The sequence below is a fragment of the Dama dama genome, chromosome 18, assembly GCF_033118175.1.
Source record: "Dama dama isolate Ldn47 chromosome 18, ASM3311817v1, whole genome shotgun sequence".
Lineage (NCBI taxonomy): Eukaryota > Metazoa > Chordata > Mammalia > Artiodactyla > Cervidae > Dama > Dama dama.
The window spans coordinates 90,080,171-90,100,239 of record NC_083698.1 but is presented as its reverse complement, the minus strand read 5'-3'; the positions used below and the strand labels follow the sequence as shown (position 1 = coordinate 90,100,239).

The window sequence follows — 20,069 nt, the reverse complement described above, 5'->3', positions numbered from 1 at the left end:
TAAAAATACTATTGATTTTTGTGTCCTGCAACCTTACCAGAATTACTCATTAGTTCAAGTGACTTTTCAGTAGATTCCTTTGACTTTTCTAAATAGACAATCATGTCTGAAGATAGTTTTATTTCTTCCTTCCCAAGCTGTATGGCTTTTCCTTGCCTTATTACACAAAGTCCTCCAGTGTAATGCTGAATAGAAGTAAGAGAGTGAACATCCTTGGCTTGTTTTTAATCTCAGGGAAATCATTTGGTCTTTCATCATCAAGTCCAATGTAGGGTTTTTTGTAGGTGCCCTTTATCAAATTAAGGACATTCCTTTCTATTGCCAGTTTTTTAAGAGTTTTTAATCACCAGTGGATTTTTACTTTTGTTAAGAATTTATTCTACATCTATTGAGATGTTTATCCCAGCCATTTAAATTTTATTTTTATGCTGAGATCTCTAATCCACCTAGTTATTTATTTTTTATACTTTATGTGGAAGTGACTGAACTTTATTTTGCTCCAAACGACTAGACTAATTATTGAAACAATTATTGAAATTGTCTATAATTTCCCCACTTATTTGAAATGTCACTTTTATCATACATTGAACTCTCATAAATACCTCTGGACCATCTCTTTTGTTTCATCAATTTATTGGTCTATGCTTATGCCAGTCTACACTGAATTACTTACTAAATTTGATATGTTTTCATATCTGCTAGAAAAATGTTATTCCTGCCATTTTACTCTTCCAATGAATCTCAGTTTGCCAAATTATATCAGCAACTTGTTGATATATATTGTTTGAGATATATTAAATTTATAAATTTGGTGGAATAATTATCTTATAGCACTGAGATTTTCTGATAAGAAACAGATGTATTTCTCCATTTATTCAGGCCTTCATTTGTGAACTTTATTCTTTTATATACTTTCCTTCATGAAGATCTTTATATATTCACCTTACCGATATCTTACTACTTGTAGTTTCTGACATTTTTGGATTTTTCCAAGTAGATGGAAATATTTGCCAAAAGTAATAGTTTTCTATCTTCCTTTCCAATATTTATATATCTTATTTCTGGCCCCATCTCTTTTTCATTACTGCATTGAATGGGGACCTCAAGTTCAATGCTACATAGTAATGGCAGGGGCTACACTTGGATTCTTTCTCATTTTGATGGGCATGCTTCTATTATTTCATGAATTAAACATTATGTTTGTTGTAGATTTTTAGTAGAGATACCTTTTCAAATATAGGACATTTTCTTCTATGACCTGTTTACTAAGATCTCCATTTTAAACTATATGCATTCCATTTTATCAACCACTCTTTTGGGGCATTTGTTGAGATAGTCATCTTCTTTTTCTCCTCAGCAAATACAGTGAATTCTATTAATGTATTTTTTCCTTTCCAACTATCTTTCCTCCCCTGGTGGTGCTCGGTCACTCAGTCGGGTCTGACTCTTTGCAGCCCCATGGACTATAGCCTGCCTGGCTCCTCTGTTCATGGAAAATTCCAGGCAAGAATACTGGAGTGGGTTGTCATTTCCTACTCCAGGGGATCTTCCCGACCAGGATCAAACCCGAGTCTCCTGCATCTCCTGCACTGGCATACAGATTCTTTACCGTTAGTGCCACTTGGGAAGCTCTTGTTCTCCCCTGGGGTAGCTCAATTTGGACAAGATGCAATGTTGGTCACTTAGTTATGTCTGACTCTTTGTGATCCCATGGAGTGTAGCCTGCCAGGTTCCTCTGTCCATGGAATTCTCCAGGCAAGAATACTGGAGTGGGTAGCCATTCCCTTCCCTAGGGGATCTTCCTGACCCAGGGATCAAACCCAGGTCTCCCACATTGCAAGCAGACTCTTTACTATCTGAGCCACGAGGGAAGCAGTACTAGAAAAGACACAGTAGACAGTAAATCTGTCTAACCTGGTAGATGTGAAATGCTAACAATTTATTTAGAAAAGTTGTATTTATGTTCATAATTGAGATCAACTTTTTTTAGAGCTACGTTCACCTGATTTCAGAACTGGGATAGTACCCCTCCCTTAAATAAACTGGAAAGCTTCCAATGTGTTCTATGAGCTAGAATCATATACATATAACATGGGAAATATCTGCTTTTTCATTTTAGTAGCTCTAGATTGCAAAAGTGTTTGGGTCTGGTGCCTTTTTGGTTGAGGAGGGGGTAAATTTTAAATTACTTCTCTATTTTAGGTGATAGTCCACAAATTTTCTCCTTCTTGTTGAACCAGCTTTAGTGATTTGTACTTTCATGGATCAAAAATGTTATCTTAATTTTACATTGCATTTGTTTAAAATTGTACATAGCAATCATGCAGTTTTTTCCACATTTCTCGTTCCTTACATTATTTATATCTGTCTTCACAAACAGTAGTAATGGGCTTTAGTAGTGAAGTCCAATTATTTAAAAATTCCATTAATTTCTATTTTTATTCTCATTCTCTTTTGTTTTACTTCTTGGGGTTTATTTTTCCTGTTCTTTCTCTAGCTCTTGAGTTAAATGCTTAGTTTGTTTATTTTCACAATTTCTTTTTTCTACAAACACTTGAAGCTGTAAATCTTTCCATTTGGACCACTTTGGCAGCACTCACAGATCTCGAAATGTAATGTGCTCATTTGTTCATTTCCAAGTAGTCTGTAATTTCAATTTTAATTCCTCTTTAATTCAAGTTAATTAGAAGTGTGCTTTCTCATTTTTACGAGGACTGTGTTTTGTCTGTTTGTCAGTTTTACTATTTTTGTTGTTGTTGTTAAAAAATAATGTTATGCATATGGTTAAGTTTGAATGTGTAACATAAAATGTTAAAGTTTGAATGACTTCTACTTTTTTGAGTCTATTGAAATTTTCTTTGTAAATATTCCATGTAAGTTTTAAAAATGTGTATATCTCCCCATTATTTCTTAAGTATAAAGCTTCTTAAAAATTGAACCTCCCAATCCTTTTTTTTTCATACTTGAAATGTAAATTTGGTTTTCTTTGTTGCATCTATTACTCAATCTAAATTCTTGGGTCATTTTGTTTTCGGTGTTTTAGGTAGGCAGCATATAGGTCTTTAGGGCTTGGGGTCTTTTCTTTCTTTTCCAATCTGAGGGACTCTGTCTTTTCATATGGTTATTAAATCCATTCACATTGTGATTATGGACTAATCTGTGCATCTTCTGTGTATTCTGTTTATAATACTTTGTTATTATTTCTCCTTTTTTCTCATTTCCCTTTCTGTTGAAAGGATGATGTTTTCCTATTTATTATTTTTTAATGGCTAGGAAGTTAGACATCCTGTTTCAACTTTTCCAGTGGTTACTCTATTTTTGAAGCATATATTAAACTTATCTTATAAAATCAATATTTTCCATCACTGAGTATAACTAGCTTCTCTCCAAACAAGTCAAAAACCTCTTCATGCTTTCACTTCTCTCCTTTGCCCTGCTACCTCCCAAGTCAAGGTCATTAGGGATTTTAATTCCAGATGATGCACTCGGGCTCTCACTCGTCCTCTTTGCTCACTCTCCTCGATCAACGGTGACTTTAAACAAGTTTTGCCGTATTTTGTCACCAGATTTTGTGTTCACCACACCTTCCCCTCTGATTTGCTTTTTCATTTTCCCGGAAATACACTGTTTAGCTATTTTTCCAGAGAGGGTGCTTGAGTGGCATATTTTCTGAACCCTTCCATTCCTGAAAGTGTTTTTATTGTGCTTGCACACTTGAATGGTAGGTTTACAAGCAAACAGAATTCTCAGTCGAAAATCATTTCCCCTCAGAACCTTGAAAGCATTGCTCTACTGTCTCACTGTTGCTGGGGAGAAGCTTTGACTCGGCGGCCACATACCCACTGTTCTCCTCCTCAGGGACTAGAAAGTAGACCACAAGGGGAGTTCATCTGAGTGCTCTCCTGGCCGCTTCGCCAACCACTTCTCAACCACTCACTCGTTCAGCAAGAAGTTTTTGTGCATGTCATGTCCCAGGCTCTCTACTGGGATTTTTTGAAATGAAATATGTCATGCACATAGAAAAGTATAGAGGATAAAAAACACAGCAAACAGGATTGCACCCACCATCCATACTGACAGATCTTACCATTTTGCCTGACTTGATTCAAGTTTCTTAAAAAATAAATAAAACACTAAAGAATCTCTTGAAATCTCATTCCCTTTCCTCTCACACCAGAGATGATTACTGCTTAAAATGTGTTTATCATACCCATTCTCGGATTTTATTTTTGATATATGGATATATATGATGGATAATACATGAATTAAAAAATTAATAACTCATATAGTGCTTACTATCTGCCTATGGATGATCCGATCACCTTACACATAATAACTTGTCACTACAGCCCAAGGAAGTAGGTACTATTATTTTCACCTTTTTATAAATGAGAAGTAATTTAATTAAGTCTCATAGCTGATCAGCTAAGCGACAGCAACCAGTGCCGGAAAGCCTGGCTGCAGAGTTTGTGCTATTAACAACGGTAATCTGCTAATTTAATAATAATTCCCATGTACTTAATCTTCACGTGTGTGTCAATTGCTCAGTCGTGCCTGACTCTCTGACCCCATGCGCTGTAGCCCACCAGGCCACGTACATGCTATCATATTAGACAAATTCTTCCAAAATTTTGGGGTTTTTTTTCCTGCCCTATTTACTGAGCATGAAACATTATCTATGAGCTAGCTGGGATTTTTTTTTTTTGTTCATCATTTATTTTTACTAGTGTATAGTATTGCCTTGCATTTTTATCAATATTTAGATTGCTTCAAAAATTTGCAGCAAATGTTCCACTGAACATATCTGAAGCCATCTCCTAGGGCTAGCAATCAGAGTTTCTCTAAATATCTACCAAGGCATGATATTTCCAAGTTACAGGGTATGTACAGTGTCATCTTTACAAATTATTGTCAAATAGCTGCACCAACTTATATTCCTCCACGTGAAAGGGGAAGGTGCCATGTCCTGTGCTGAGATTTGAATCTGATTTGTTCGACTCCACACATATTGCTGAACTGTTGGGCCATCATATTATAAAACCTTCACCGACTTTTTTCTGTCTCAATATAGACAACTCAGTCAAGCCTTTGCTCTCAGTCTCATTATGTAAAAATATTTACTGATAATTTACCATGTGCTAACTCTTCCTGTCAATGATTATTTTTTAAAGCTCATAACAGTACAGGCACTGAAAAGTATTTGAAATTAGTCAAATAAAGGCTCACCTGATTTTCATAAGGTCATGAATACTTTGCTTAGGCTTGTAAATTAACATGAGCCTGAATGTAGCATGAAAGAAGTTCAGCTGGATCTAAAAGAAACTGACAGCTAAGAACATAGGAGCTTTACTAAGAATTGAAATTGAATCTAAAGAATTATATTTAAATTATTAGATTACATGAAATAGAAAGTATTCAATGTTTATAGCTTAATGTAAACTGTAAATTTAAAAATATTTATATAATGACTTATTATCATTATACTAAAATATTAAACAAAAGAATCATATATGGCATTTGAGAAACTCTACCAAAAGTTAGAATCCCTATCCTCCAAAAACATACACATAAAAATATATGCATGCATGCATAAGTTGCTTCATTCGTGTCCAATTCTCAGTGACCCCGTGGACTGTAGCCCACCAGGCTCCTCTGTCCATGGAATTCTCCAGGCAAAAATACTGGAGTGGGTAGCCATTCCCTTCTCCAGGGGAATCTTCCTGACTCAGTATTTGAACTCAGGTCTCCTGCATTTCAGAGGATTCTTTGCCATCTGAGCCACCAGGGAAGCCCATAAAAAATACGTAGCACTTTTAAAAAGACCCTTTTATCCTGTTGCCCAGTCAGGCATGCAGACCAAACTGAAAACTGCAAAAGCATCAGACTCATAGATCCAAATGCCTGCTCAACATCCCCAGCATGTCTGCAAGGCACTTCAAAGTCTCCAAACACCAACTCCCTTTCCACCTCCTATATCTTGCTCCCTCTCAAGTCTTCTTCATCTCAAAATACAAAATATATTCTTCCCATTGCTGGACTGAAATCTTAAGAGTCATTTGTGAGCCCTCAGCCTCTCTCCTGCCCTATATCCAACAGGTCAGCAAGCACACATCTTACACTGTTCTGCAGGAGACATCCAGACTCAGGCCACATCTCGCCACCCTCACTGCCCCCACTCTGGTGGCACCGTCACCTTTGGCTTGGGTTTCTCCTGTGGCTAACTAACCCGTCACCTGCTTCCACTCTTGCTGGCACTCTAGTCTGTTCTCCACATAGCAAACAGGGTAAACCTCTAAAGAGTAATTCAAATCATGTAACTGCTCAAAATCCTCCCTAAAACTTTCCATATCATTCTTTATACTGGCTTTTAAGGTTCTACATGACCAGCCTTCCCACTCACCCAGATCTCTGAACTCATCTAACTCTTCCCATGCTCTTCCCATCTCTTCCTCTTCATTTACTCTGCAACAGCCTTGTGTTGGCAGGATAAGGGCGCCCCTAACCCTCAGAACCCACGAATATGTTACACTATTACAGTAATTAGACCAAAAGATGACAGTGGTTTGGATTAGGACACTGGCAGGGAAAACAGAAAAGTGAATGGTCAAGATACATTTTGAAGACAGAATTAACTAAACATGAAGATGAATTAAATGGGGGAGAGGTGATGGAGAGGGAGGTGTCAAGAATGACACCCAGTTTCCTGGCTTGAGGCACAGGATGTATGAAATGGCTATTTGCTGAGACAGGGAAAAATACAGGAAGATTAGATTTAGGGGCAAGAAGAAGTCAGCTTTTGAATATATTAAGTTTGAGACATCTATGAGACATCACAGAAGGGTTGGGGAGTTATCAAGTAGTCACATGGATATAAAACTACCTGACATCTCTGGAAAATATATCTGGTGTAAAGATTATAATTTCATAAACTGTCAGTATACAGGTGTGCTTAAGTCATGGAAAATGTTAACAAGTACCTAGAGACTGTGTAGAATTAACAGAAGAGGGATTTGTATAGAATTCTGTAGAAATTTAAATTTTAAAGCTTAAGTAAAGGAATATAAATGAATAATTAACACTGGAAAGGAACAGTTAGAAAGACAAAAGAAAGCCCAAAAGAATGAAGTCCCACAGAAGCCGTAAAAGACTGTCTCCAGGGTGACTCCACTGCTCTGAAAGATCTGTTAACCTGACGATTCGATTTAGCAATGTGGAGGTCAATGTTGATCTTGTTTTCTTTTTGAGCAAAGCACTTTTGTATTGTGGTAAAATAAACATAACAGGAAATTTACCATTTTTAACCACTCTTAGGTGTTCAGTTCCATGGCATGAAGTACATTCACACCGTTGTGCATCAGTACTGATCTTAACAAGAAGAATTTCCATGGCAAAGTAAGGGCTAAATATTGGAGTGATTTTAATAATAACACGTGAGGGTGTGGAAATGGTGCAAGAGAACAGATAAGATATCCATCTCTTGAGAAATTTGGCTTTATAGGGGAAAGCAGCTATGTGACAGCAGCTAGAGGAGATGGAGAGTTGAGTGGGGAGTTGTTTTAATTGGAGCTATTATAATGGTTCATTATTGAATGTTGATTGAAACTATTCTGCAGAGGAGGAGAGAAAGAATGTGATGGAGAGAGAGAAGATATGTTTGGATTGTGGACCTTGAGAAACAAGAAGTCATGGGGCTAGAATTAATGAGAATGGACTGGACTTTGCCAAAAGGCAGGAAGGAGACTAGCACAGATGCAAATGGGTTTGCAATATTTCTGGGAATGTTAAATGTCTACTTGAGACTGGTAAGCATGAATGAATAGCAATACTAATCTGTCAGTTTATATATTCCTATTCATTTGTTCCATATATATTTAGAGGAGGCCTACTATGTGCCTCCTTTGAACCACTTATCACCAAAGGGATGGGCAGGTCAATCTCTCTAGGCTTTCAGGAACATCTTTTTGATGTTGCTCTTGGAAGCTTCTGAATAAGCTTGGGAGAGAGATCATTTCTGTAACATTTATTTCAAGTCACAGTAAACACTACATTGAGAAATTACTCTTATTCTACTTTCCATTTCAAATAATCCTCCATTATACGTCCAGAGCAAATTCTTAAGAGGTGATACAATATGCATTGGTTACAGATCAGCTCAAGTGATAGAACACCAGTTACACCAAAACCCAAAAGTCTTCTCATCAACTTAAACAACTGATGCCCTGTCCATTATTCAGAGAAACAACCAGAGTCAATCAATCCCAAGAAACAACCAAAAACTCCCCTCCCTATCCAGAGAAACTATCTATGTATAAAGCGTCACTTCCCTGCAATTTCCTCCAATTCTGCTGCTTTTCATACAAAGAAATCTTTTAGGAGATCCCTCCCAGCAGTTGAAGACTGTGTGTTTTCCACTGGAACTGGAAGAGCTCCTTCAGCAACCTCTAAACCAGTACTAGGGCCCCAGCCCCAAGTCCCTCGTTCGCACAGCTTTTCCAAAATACAAGAGCGCCATCTAGACAAGCTGCAATATCAGCTCCACATCCACAAATGAAGAAAAACATGAGCAAATACTTACCTTCAACACAGAGGCACCTCCTTTTTGTTCCAGAAAGATCTTCCCTTAGGTGATCACCTACACAGAAGTAAATGTTACTTTTTCTGCACTGTTGGTAGGCAGGATGCTGTCATCTACAGAAAGCACCCTTCTGAAAATTCAACAGCTAAGAAATCACAACAGAATTATGATGTAGAATTGAATGACAATGAAAGCACTATTTTGAAACCTGTGGAGTAAAGACAAGACATAGGAAACTTCTCTTCAATGGGAATTTATAGCCCTAAGTTATATTTTAGAAAATAAGAAAGATTGAAAGTTAATGTGTTAGGTATTTCAGTTGAAACACTTTTTTTTAAAAAAGAAGATGTAATATGCTAAACTAGACAAAAAGCATGAGAGATTAATAAAAATAAATGCAGCAATTAAACAAATGTATATTTTAAAAGAGACAGATATGATCAGCAAAAGCTGGCTATTTTTTAAAAGACTACAGACAAACTTGTACAGGTTTGTCTTAAAGTGTAGACAAACCCTCTGCTGAGACAAAAAAGAACAGAGAATTCACAAATATATATCAGGACTGAAAAGGAGGATATAACTACTGATACCACGGAGAATTTTTAAATAATGAGGGAATGTTATGAATCACACACCAAAATTTTAGAGGCTTGATTGTAGCATCTAATTTCTAAAGAAAATATGTGAATTACCAAAATTGACTCAAGAAGGTACAGAAAATCCAAATAAACTAATAATCATGAGAGAAATTGAACTGAATTTTCAAAATATGATGGTTTCACAGATGAGATTTACCAAACATTCAGGGAACAAATAGAACCTATTATATACAAATTATTACAGATAACAGAAAAAGAAAAACATCTAAATGCATTTTATGAGAGTAGTATAAACATGGACAAAGGTAGCTCAGGAAAAGAAAATTATCAGTTATGACACCAATATCAGTTATGAACATAGATACTAAAATAAAAAAGCACTTGCAAACTGCATAAGTAGTGTAGTAAAAAATAATAGTACTTCATGGCAAAGCAAGATTTATGTCAATGAACGCAAGGATAAATCCATGGTAGAAAAACCTATCAAAGTTATCCATTACTTTAATACATCAGACAAAACCAATTATCATCTCAAAAGTTTTAGAAAAAGCACTTAATAACATTCAACATTCATTTCATTGTTTAAAAATATTCCTCTTTAAACTCAACTGGGAGAGAAAAGGACTCCCTAACCTGATAAAGAGTTTCTATCAAAAACTTATAGCAACTATAATAAATAATGATGACACACTAGAGACATTCTCAATGAGATAGAAATAGGAAAATACTGCTTACTATTTGATATTATACTGGAGGTCCCCATCCATTCAATGCGATAAGAAAAGGAGAAAGTATTAAGAGTATTATTCAGAGATAATATTATCTACATAAAAATTAAAGAGAATTTGCAAACAAACTTGAATAAGAAAGTTAAGCATATTGGCTGAACAATCCAGAGATTAGGATTCCACCCTCTCACTGCCAAGGGCCGAGGTTCAACCCCTGGTTGGAGAACTAAGATCCCACCGGCCACGCAGCACGGCCAAAAAAAAAAGAGGATTATTCTAAAATCAGTAACAATTCCCAGTAGCAGCACTAACCCATTAAAGAAATTTTAAAGGATTCCACTTCTAAAAGCAACAAAATAGTAAGATACCTAGGAATAAACCTAACAAGTACAAGAATTTTAAACACAAAAGTATAAAATGTTACAGAAGGATATCAGGAAATCAGAATAATATTAATACACTGGATGACTCAATTTTATAAAAATGTCATATCTCCCAAAATTTAACCTGCAAATTTAACTGACCAAAATACCAGAAAGGTTTGTCAACAGAAGTTGACCAACTGATACTAAAGTTAGTGTAGGAAAGCAGAGGTCCAAAAATAGCTGTTACAGCTTTTTTTAATGAACAAATAGGTAAACGCGCTTCTATAAATGAAGATTTATTATAAAACCATAATAATTAAAAATACTTGGTACTGGCTCAGAATTGGTTTGGCCAAAAGAAAAGGACAAAGTAGAAATCTATCCATGAATATACAGAAATTTAATTTATAATCACAGTGGCATTACCCATTAAGGGAAGGAATGAAAGACTGTTTAGTAAATCAAGTCATGATAACAGTTTTTCATATGGAAACAGGGAAAATAAAATTAAATTCCTACTTTACACCATTCAAAAAATAAATCCCTGATGGATCCATTTTACAAGTGTGGAAAACAAAACTTAAAACATTAAGGGAAAAAACATAGGAGGGTATCTTTGTGGCATCACATGTGGAGAGATGTCTTTAACATGACACAAATGACACAAACTCTAAAGATCAGTGAATATGACTACATTTTAAATTTTCAATAGTTCAAAAGTTATCAAAAGTTATCAAAAGTTAAAAGAGTCCCAGAATGAGGCAATATAATGTTATATATGTGAACTCCTACAAACCAAGAGGGGGAAAGATGAAAACATTCACAGCCCATTGGATAAATAGATGAGGACTATGAAAAAACAAACCACACACTCAGAAACCTTAATGGCCAGTAAATATATGAAAAAATACTCAACCTCACTGTCAGTGAGGGAAAATTAAATTAACAATGAGATTCTGAGTTTTAAAAAAAATATCTAATTGTCAGAAATAAGAAAAGTCTGAATTTAGAAAGTGTTGAAGGTCATGTGAGGGAAATAGGAACTCTCATAGACTGCTAATAGTTGTGCAAATTGAAAAAATATTTGGCAGTCTCTAATAAACTGAAAATGTGTGTGTAACCTAGCAATTCCCCATTAGGAAGACACAGAAATTCTCGCAGGTATGCAAGGGACACAGGAACACATATGTTCATAAGAGCATTGCTGTTAATACCAAAATATTTGCAGCAGCTTCAATATTCATTAATAGGGGAATGAATAAACACAACATATTCATATGCATGGATCTGTAATATAGCAATTAAAATGAATGAACAGGATTTATATTTATCAACATGGTGAGAAAGAATGAAAACATACCACAAAGGGAAAACAAAACAAGTCACAGAATATGTACAGTCTAACACCACACATGTGCATTTTAAAAATCAAAGCAATACTCTGTGTGAGTTCATATATAGTAAAAGTATAAACCTAGAGGAAAGTTACATACAAAATTCATGGTAATACTTGCCTTGGAGAAAAGGGTGTAGAATGGTTTTGGGGAGGAGTACGAAGGGACTTCAATTTTATCAGAAATGATGAACAGCTCAATTAAAAACAGACGTGAAGCAGGTATGGCGAAATGCTGTCATATACTAGTTATATGAGATAGGTACATGGGTGCCTGTAATAGTCTCTCTGCATTTTAAAATAGCTTTAGATTTTTTTCTAAATAATAATATTTTTTTAAAAAAGCTAGTGAAGAATTCTATCTGATACAATTTTAATATGTGTAGAGTGAGAGTTAATTGTCTAAAATGTTGAAGCAAGCAGCTTTATAATAATTATCTGTTTTAGAATAGAATCTCCATAAAAATAATAAAGCTGACAGGATCATAAAGCTACTGAAATGAATAAAGTAGATTCTGTAAGTGTCAACATGGATAGTTTTCAAAATCATATTGAGGGCAAAAAGTAAGTTGCAAAATTATTTCTACATTTTGCTGTACCATTTATAAAGAAAACTTAAAACATATAAGCATAGACATATATATTTACATGTAAATATATAGAGGTAATTAGGTAATAAAGGATAGCAACAGTACTGGAAGCATACACACTTTATGACACTGATACCTAGGCAAGTAAGAAGAGAGAAAGGTGAATGAAACTGGGGAGGGAAATAAGGTGACAGTCAGCTCTATCTGGAATCTTTAATATAAATAAAAAGCCTGAAGCCAAAGTGACAAATATTTCACGTTTGATTATCCTCAGGAAGTACATACATTAATGTTTGTTATTCTTGAGGTATCTGCATTTTTAATTTTCAAAAGAAAAAGAAAAGTATTAAAGAACTGCAAATAAACTGCACATAATTCAAATCTATATAAGTAAAGCTTGTATACATCAAAAACCACGCTATGACTATTTTTAGAAATTATCCTGTTTGCTTTTCTGTGTGTTTTCAATTTTTTAAGTCAAAGGAGGGAAAAAAATTAAAGCAGCAAAGAAATGTAAACATACACACACATATATCTGACTGTATAAAAAGGCTCTACAATCACAAAACACCATATGAGCAATTCTATATAATTTGCTGCGTTTTCTTATTTTTAATTTTTGTCAAGAGAAAAATAAAAGACGTTGCCTAATTGGAAACGTGACTTTCTATTATTAAAATTGTGGGAGTCCATTTTAATGTGTTTATCTCGCTGCTAGTCTATAATTTATATTTCAGCGTGGAAATTTGTTTGTATGCCTGTGACAGGTTAATGCAGTTTAAACATGCATTTTTCTTTCGTTGGCTGAATAGTTAAATCGTTACTCAAAGGATTTTAAGTTTCAATTTCAACCATGAGAGGATTCTTTGCTTTTTTCAAGGTTAAAAATGTTTCTGGTTCGAAAATTAATTAATGGCTACGTAGCGGCTCTATTTAGGGAATTGGTACGGACCCTGGGTTGACAGCGGGACTGTTAGATGAGAAAACTTTTTTTTTTTTTTTTGGTGAAGACTCGGGGATATTTTAAATCTGATCGGAGAGCGGTAACAGAAGTGAAACGTAATCCCAGCCCGCTTTACTAACAATCGTAATTATGAATCGAAAGACATGTCAGGTATAAGCATTTTTTTCCCTTAAAAAAAAAGTTTCGCGGACTCCGCCGGACACCCAGCTGGCGGAGGACCAGCGGGCGAAGGGGGGGCGAAGCCGGCAGGCTGCCCAGAAGTTACGATCGGGGAGTTTTCTCTTTATTAAAATTACCTGGCTCGCCGGCAGAGGCAAGAATGCGAAGACAAGATAATTTCTTAGGCTGTTAGGAATGACTTAGCCCCGGTGGGCCGCGCGTTCCGAGGGGTGTCCTGCCGGCCGGGGCGGGTCCCGCCGCCCCCGCGGGCTCCGGTGCGTCAGGGGCGCGTCAGGCGGGGCGGGCTCCGCGCGGGCGGCCGCGGCGGCTGCTGCTGCGGCGGCGGCGGCGGCAGCGGCGGCGGCGGCGGCGGCTGCGGGCGGCGGGCGGCGCGCACCGGGCCTCCTGCTTCTCGCTCCGAGGCAGCGGGGACGGACGCTCCCGAGAACTCTCTCGCCCGCGGCCGGCCGCGCTCGGACGGCGCGCGCCGGCGGCCCGGCGCTGCCAGCATGTCGGCTGCCGTGGCGTGCCTGGACTACTTCGCCGCCGAGTGCTTGGTGTCCATGTCCGCGGGTGCTGTGGTTCACCGCCGCCCGCCGGACCCCGAGGGCGCGGGCGGAGCGGCCAGCTCGGAGGTGGGTGCGGCGCCGCCGGAGTCCGCTCTGCCGGGTCCGGGGCCACCGGGGCCCGCGTCGGTCCCCCCGCTCCCCCAGGTCCCCGCCCCTAGCCCCGGCGCGGGCGGCGCCGCGCCCCACCTGCTGGCTGCAAGCGTCTTGGCTGACTTGCGCGGCGGCTCTGGTGGGGGCTTCGCAGAGTACTCCGGGGAAGTTCTGCGCGCTTCGTCCGGCTCCTCCGACCCGACCCCGTGCTCCGGCCCGACCCTGGGCTCCCAGCCAGCCCCGGCCTCCTGCGCAGCCGAGGTCTCGGGACCCATGCACTCCTCCGGCGCGCTCGAAGTCCCTGGCGCGCCAGCCGTCCCGGGAGCGCCTGCCCACCCTGGCGCGGCGTCTGGCGTGGCCCCTGGGGCCGGCCCCGCCCCCGCCACGGGTCCAGGCCCCCGTCGGAGGCCAGTAACACCTGCTGCCAAGCGCCATCGCTGCCCCTTCCCGGGCTGCAACAAAGCCTATTACAAGTCATCACATCTGAAGTCCCACCAGCGCACCCACACGGGTGAGCGCCCGTTCTCCTGCGACTGGCTCGACTGCGACAAGAAGTTTACGCGCTCCGACGAGCTGGCCCGCCACTACAGGACGCACACGGGCGAGAAACGCTTCTCCTGCCCACTCTGCCCCAAGCAGTTCTCTCGGAGCGACCACCTGACCAAGCACGCCCGCCGCCACCCATCCTATCATCCTGACATGATCGAGTACCGGGGGCGCCGTCGCACCCCCCGCGTCGACCCGCAACCCGCCAACCTGGTGGACAGCTCCGGCTCCGTCCCCGGGCAGGTGCCCAGCTTCACCACCTGCTTGTCTGACAGTCACTGCTGTTAGTCGTTCCCTCAAGGACGATACCCCAGGCCACTGTCCTTGCTTTTTCTCTGCCCATCCCTCTTTCCCTGAGTGATTATACCAAGGCACAGACTGGCTTCTCCGCTCTGGGGGATGGGGGTGGGGGGGTCCAGGCAGGCATGTTGGACTCTGGGGAGGGACTGGGGGCCCGAAAATAGCAGGATTTGTTACAACACGTATATCATCCAAAAGGGGGGGATTGCCTCAAGACAGCCCCCTGGAACTGATAAGAAGGGATGAACCCCCGTTCTCTCCAGAGTCCTGAAGATTCTCCCTTCCATGGGAACCAGAGATGTGAAACTGGAATTCTCAGATGCCTGAGGAGCTCTCAGTCTCAAAAGACTCTGGTGTCTTACTCACCCACCAGGGCGGACCTTGGAGAGGGTGTCAGGGGTGGCAGTCTTGGGAATGTCCAGGACTGGGATGGTGAGAGGCCTTTGGAAACAGAAATGATTTCTATTTCTGTAAACAGTGATGTTTACTAATGTATTTTTAGTATCTTTTAAACAGGGATCCCAGGTTGATAGGAGGTCGATGTCCTCCGCACCCCAATTGCCCCAGCTACCTCTGCTAGGAGAGGCCATGTAAGAATCCATGTGGATGGATGGCTGGGAGATGCTTCTTGGTGTCTGGGGAGTGGCATGCGTCTGTTTGCAGGTCCTGTTGCAAGGGCTGAAACCCTGCACTTGCGTCGTTGTCCTAGGTTTTCCTGTCATTTGGAGTCCTACTTGGGGAGGTAACTTCCTGGCTCACTCACAATGAGATTGGTATGAAAATTTGGAAACAATCATAAATGCACCAGAAATAAAATGGTGGTCCAGGTGAGTTCCCACTTCACCAAGAGGGCAAACCCAAGTGACTGTGGTTGGGACAGGTCCAAATGAAGACCTTTCAGAGTCATTGTTAATGTTCAGGGAAATAAGGGCTTTTGGTCCCAGCTGCCACTCCCAAGTAACCTTAGGTGTGGTAGGTTCTGTTCATTTCTAGCTAGCTAGTGGGTTATTTCCCTTGGGATCTGTGCATTTTTGTTTCTGCAACAGGTGAGTTGGTGGTTTTAGGGAAGTGAAGTGGGAGTGGCTTCTTTCAAAAAAGCAAGCTGCTCTGGATTTGGGGAAGGGACAGAAAGGTGAAAGTTATTGTCATATGGAAGGACCCTTCTCCCCTGACCTTGGAGCCCCTCCGTGTTGCTCCCTTAGTGCAGGAATTGAGCTTCACCAGTATGTATTTTTCTCTGTGTTTCTGCTGCTATGATGAAATTGTCGGCCACTCTGCTTATGTATGTGTGAATGTGACCCTTTCATTAGAGATGAGGCTGAAAGGCATTTCCTGCTCTGGTAAAGTCCCCTTTGGCCCCTTCCTGAATATCTTGTAATAGTCCATCAATCACACTTGTGAAGGATGCCATATTATCAAAGGACCATAAGAGGCATCTAGTTGAACAGACTGCTTTCCCCTATTTTGCAGATGAAGGCTAGATAAGCTCAAAGTCACATGCTGAGTTGCTGGCAAAAGTCATAACTAAAATTTAGTTATTTGGCCTTCTATCTGACTCTTTCCATCATGCTTAGTTACCCCATCTGGGCTCTTAGTCAAAGGGCACCACTCTTCCTTACTGCCACCAAGATCCCCTCCTTCCCTATTCACTGTCACTTCTGTGTTCCTTCAGCTGTCCAGTTCCCGCTGAACCCTTTGCCTGTTGTGTTTAACCCGAAAGCCGTTTTCTAAGCAGGTTGAGTACATTCCCTCCTTCCATACAATATGGACTTAAAGTGGGAATGCCTTTGTCTTTTAATCTGGTAGATTACTGTTCAATGCCAGTTTCTAGTCCTGGACACTCTAGCTTCCTTGAGAGAGCAAGTGATATGAATGCGGGGACTCTACTAAGTGCTCACTACACTAAGTGAAGGAAAGATATTTAGGAAGGACCCAAAGGGTATAAAGAAGTACAATGTTTCCCTGTTGAGGACTAAGCAGGGTGAGTGGAGTTCTCCTTGAGTTACATGTGGGAAGAGGAGGCCCCGAGTCGTGAAAGCGGGTTTTGGTGGTGGGAAGTCCTTCGTTTGCTGGTTTTGTCTCCTCAGCTCGGACTTGATAAGAAGGGCACTCTGAGGCCCTCTTGAGGACTATGATTTCTCCTTTGTCCCCTTCAGTAGAAGAGCTGCCATTGGGTAGGCGGACAAATGAAGTTAACGTGAGAGAAACTCCCACTGACCATTCTGGAATTGGGCTCAAGAAAGCGTGATGTTTCCTATCACCATCTGATAAATAATGTTTGCTTTTCAATCTCCCCAGTAGTGTCCTTATTTGAGTTCTTGTACCTTGGGGACTTTTGTCTGGGATTGGCCTCTGACAGTCTAAATGCGGCGTGTCTTTCACTGACTTCTCCAAGGACTTGGGGTGGTGGGAAGGGAGACAGATAATGGGGACAGTATTTGTAGGCTGGTCTTTCTTGGCCTTGGGTATTGTTTTACCCTTTTCACTCTAGCAGCCGGAGAGCTCTTGAGGACATATTAGTGAAATGCCTTGAAAGGGCCTTCCTAGTTTTATTAGTGTTTCTTTTGCTTCTTTTTGCTAGTCAGATGGACCTTAGCAAGTGAATATGTCTGGAGTTCGGTGGGGTCAATCTGAACCTCTGGCCACTACCCTACTCCCACCATCCTGAGTTTTGATATAGGAATGACCTAGTAACATTGAATCTATTTATCAAATTCTTCCTGATATATAGGTTGGGGGCTGGGAGTGAATTCCACGTCAGCCCTTGGGCATGAGGGAATGGGATCCCCTGTCCCTGCTGGAAGGGAATGAAGAGTACAGGCTTTGTCCCACCTATGGGGACAGGAATCTTTATTTGTCCTTATTTTCCTATTCTCCTCCAAGTAAGACAGTTGTATTGGAATTCACTCTTGGCCCCTGTCTGCACCTCTTACTCACCTGTCTCCAAAGGAAGATTGTATTCTCTGATTGAGACATAGAGAAGAGGGTCATCATGAACACACACACACACACACACTCACTCTAAGCTCTCTTCTCTTTTTTGAACCTCTTTGCTTACTATATGTACCCGCACCACTCAGCTTTCATATGGTAAGCACACCTTCTGTGGGCTAGGCCTGCCTCTTGTACTTCTTTGCCTGCTATCTGTACCCACACCACTCAAATCCCAGCTTTCATATGGTAAGCACACCTGCTGAGGCCCAGGCCTGCCTTGCAGAGGCAAGTCTGAAGAGTACTTCTCTCTGTCTCCACTTTTGGAACAGCCATGCCCCCTTGCAACTCACCAGGTAAGTGTTTCTTTTGTATATTCTTTGGGTGAGTAATCCCAATAGAGGAATCAGGAAGGGTGTGAAAGGTAGTGGAGGGGTGGCTTTGGAAAGCCCAATTTGGTTATAGGTACAGCCTTCTCAACAAAATACTGATATTTTGATCTTCATTGGTCTGATTATTGTATCTATTACCTAGTTGGTTGAGAACTTAGAAAGGAAATGAATGCAATTAATTGTTCTCCTTGAGCCCTAACACATGCAAATATGCATTGTCTACTAAGTCGTGAGAAATAGGCAGTCTGACTGGAATTAGGGGACCCAGATAAGATGGGGATGGAACATATGGTTTGCCAGGGCACAGACTTTAGTGCCATAGTGATTTGGGGCCTTTTAGTTCTTTGACCTTTTCAAGTCCTAGCAGCTTATGGTAGCTAGTGTCCACAGGCAAGTCGTTATTTTTTTAGAGGTACTAGATGTAGGGCTTTGCAAAAGTAGTCTGTACAGGTCACTGTGACTGATCTTGATTCGCATAGATACAGTTGAGGCTTCACATAGATATTCACAAGAATGGGCTTGCTGCAGAAGGGAAAGGCACTATTGAATAGGAAAATCTGTGCTGCCTTTTATTCTCTGCCAGAATTCCAGATGAGGAATTTAAGAAACTTCATGGCAGAAGTTCCTTGTGTACCTCAAACAAACTTGGGAAAGTCTAGCCCTTCAATTTTACTGGGGATTAACAGGTGGCATTAGAATAGTTTCACCCAATTTGGGCTAATCTTGATTTGCATTGCATCCTTTTATAGGGTCTATGGAGAGACTTCTGGAAGGGGTAAAGTTCTTTAAGTCATATGGGTATTAAGAGTCACCTTCCGTTTATGTCCCAAGTTGGTGCCTCATGTGTTGACTATATGAGCCCTGATGGGAATTTCAAGGACTCAAGTTGTTTGTTCAGTCACAGAGGAATGGTGGGTTTTAATCAGAAATGTAAAAAGAAATGCAAATGTTTGTTATATGGGGATTTAAGGTAAAGAGAAGCAATGCTATTGTAATTCCAAAGGCCAGGAAGAGTATTAAGAAGGGTTGTGCCTGGATTCTTCTCTCCCTAGGAAGCAGGTCTATTTAGGAAATCAAGTAGGAACTACACTGATTTTAAGTGTATGTGCAGACCTGGAAGTCAAAATGGAAGCACTGGGAGGGTGAAAAGTGAATAAAGGAAGAGAGACCAATTGATCTGGAGGAAGAAAAGGATTTCTTTAAAACAAATGTTGTGTTCTTAAAGGACACAGAAACATTGATAATACAAACTGGAAAATAAAAATGGCAAAGACCCAAATGATCTTAAGATGAGACTATAGAAGAGGGTGGTAATTTACTCATTACCAAAGTAGAGGAGGTAATTGGAGCCCAAAGAGATACGACAGAAGAATGGAAGCAAGTTCTCAGAGAGGAAACAGAAATGTGCACTTCCACTAGGGATCGCAGATCCAGGGAAATACTGAGAGGTACCTACCTGAATCTGCAGAGGAAGCAATAGGAAATCATCCCATTAACACTAAGATAGGTATATTAGAAGCTTACAGAAAATATAGATGTATCTTCAACATTTTTAGCTTAGTCTTAGTGATATTACCATTTTAAATAGGATCACAAATGTGTACATTCTCCATTCTCTGTATAGAGAATGTACAGAGTTAGGCCTCTAAGGGAAAGCATAGGGTAGATGAGACACATGAAATGTATTAAAGTAGTTAATCAAATTAATAGAAATTAAGAAGGAAAAATCAAAATCATCTCTGGTTCCAAAGTAAATACTTGTTTAAACTCAATACCAGGATTTCCCTGGTGGTTCAGTAGTTAAGACCCTGTGCTTTCAATGTAGGGGGCGTGGGTTGGATCCCTGGGTAGGAAAGATCCCACAAGCC

General features: G+C 40.3%; 2 protein-coding genes across 8 annotated transcripts in view; both read left to right on the top strand.

The window, feature by feature from the left end:
- TSGA13 (testis specific 13) overlaps nt 1–20,069 on the top strand; it is a 188,796-nt gene that overhangs the window by 94,066 nt on the left and 74,661 nt on the right. The window lies entirely within an intron of this gene.
- KLF14 (KLF transcription factor 14) lies at nt 13,883–14,866 on the top strand. Its single transcript, XM_061166272.1, has one exon. The coding sequence runs from the start codon at nt 13,883–13,885 to the stop codon at nt 14,864–14,866; it is 984 nt and encodes a 327-aa protein (XP_061022255.1).

Coding starts and splice junctions, on each gene's coding strand:
- KLF14 (XM_061166272.1), top strand. CDS start 13,883: ATGTCGGCTGCCGTGGCGTGCCTGGACTACTTCGCCGCCGAGTGCTTG.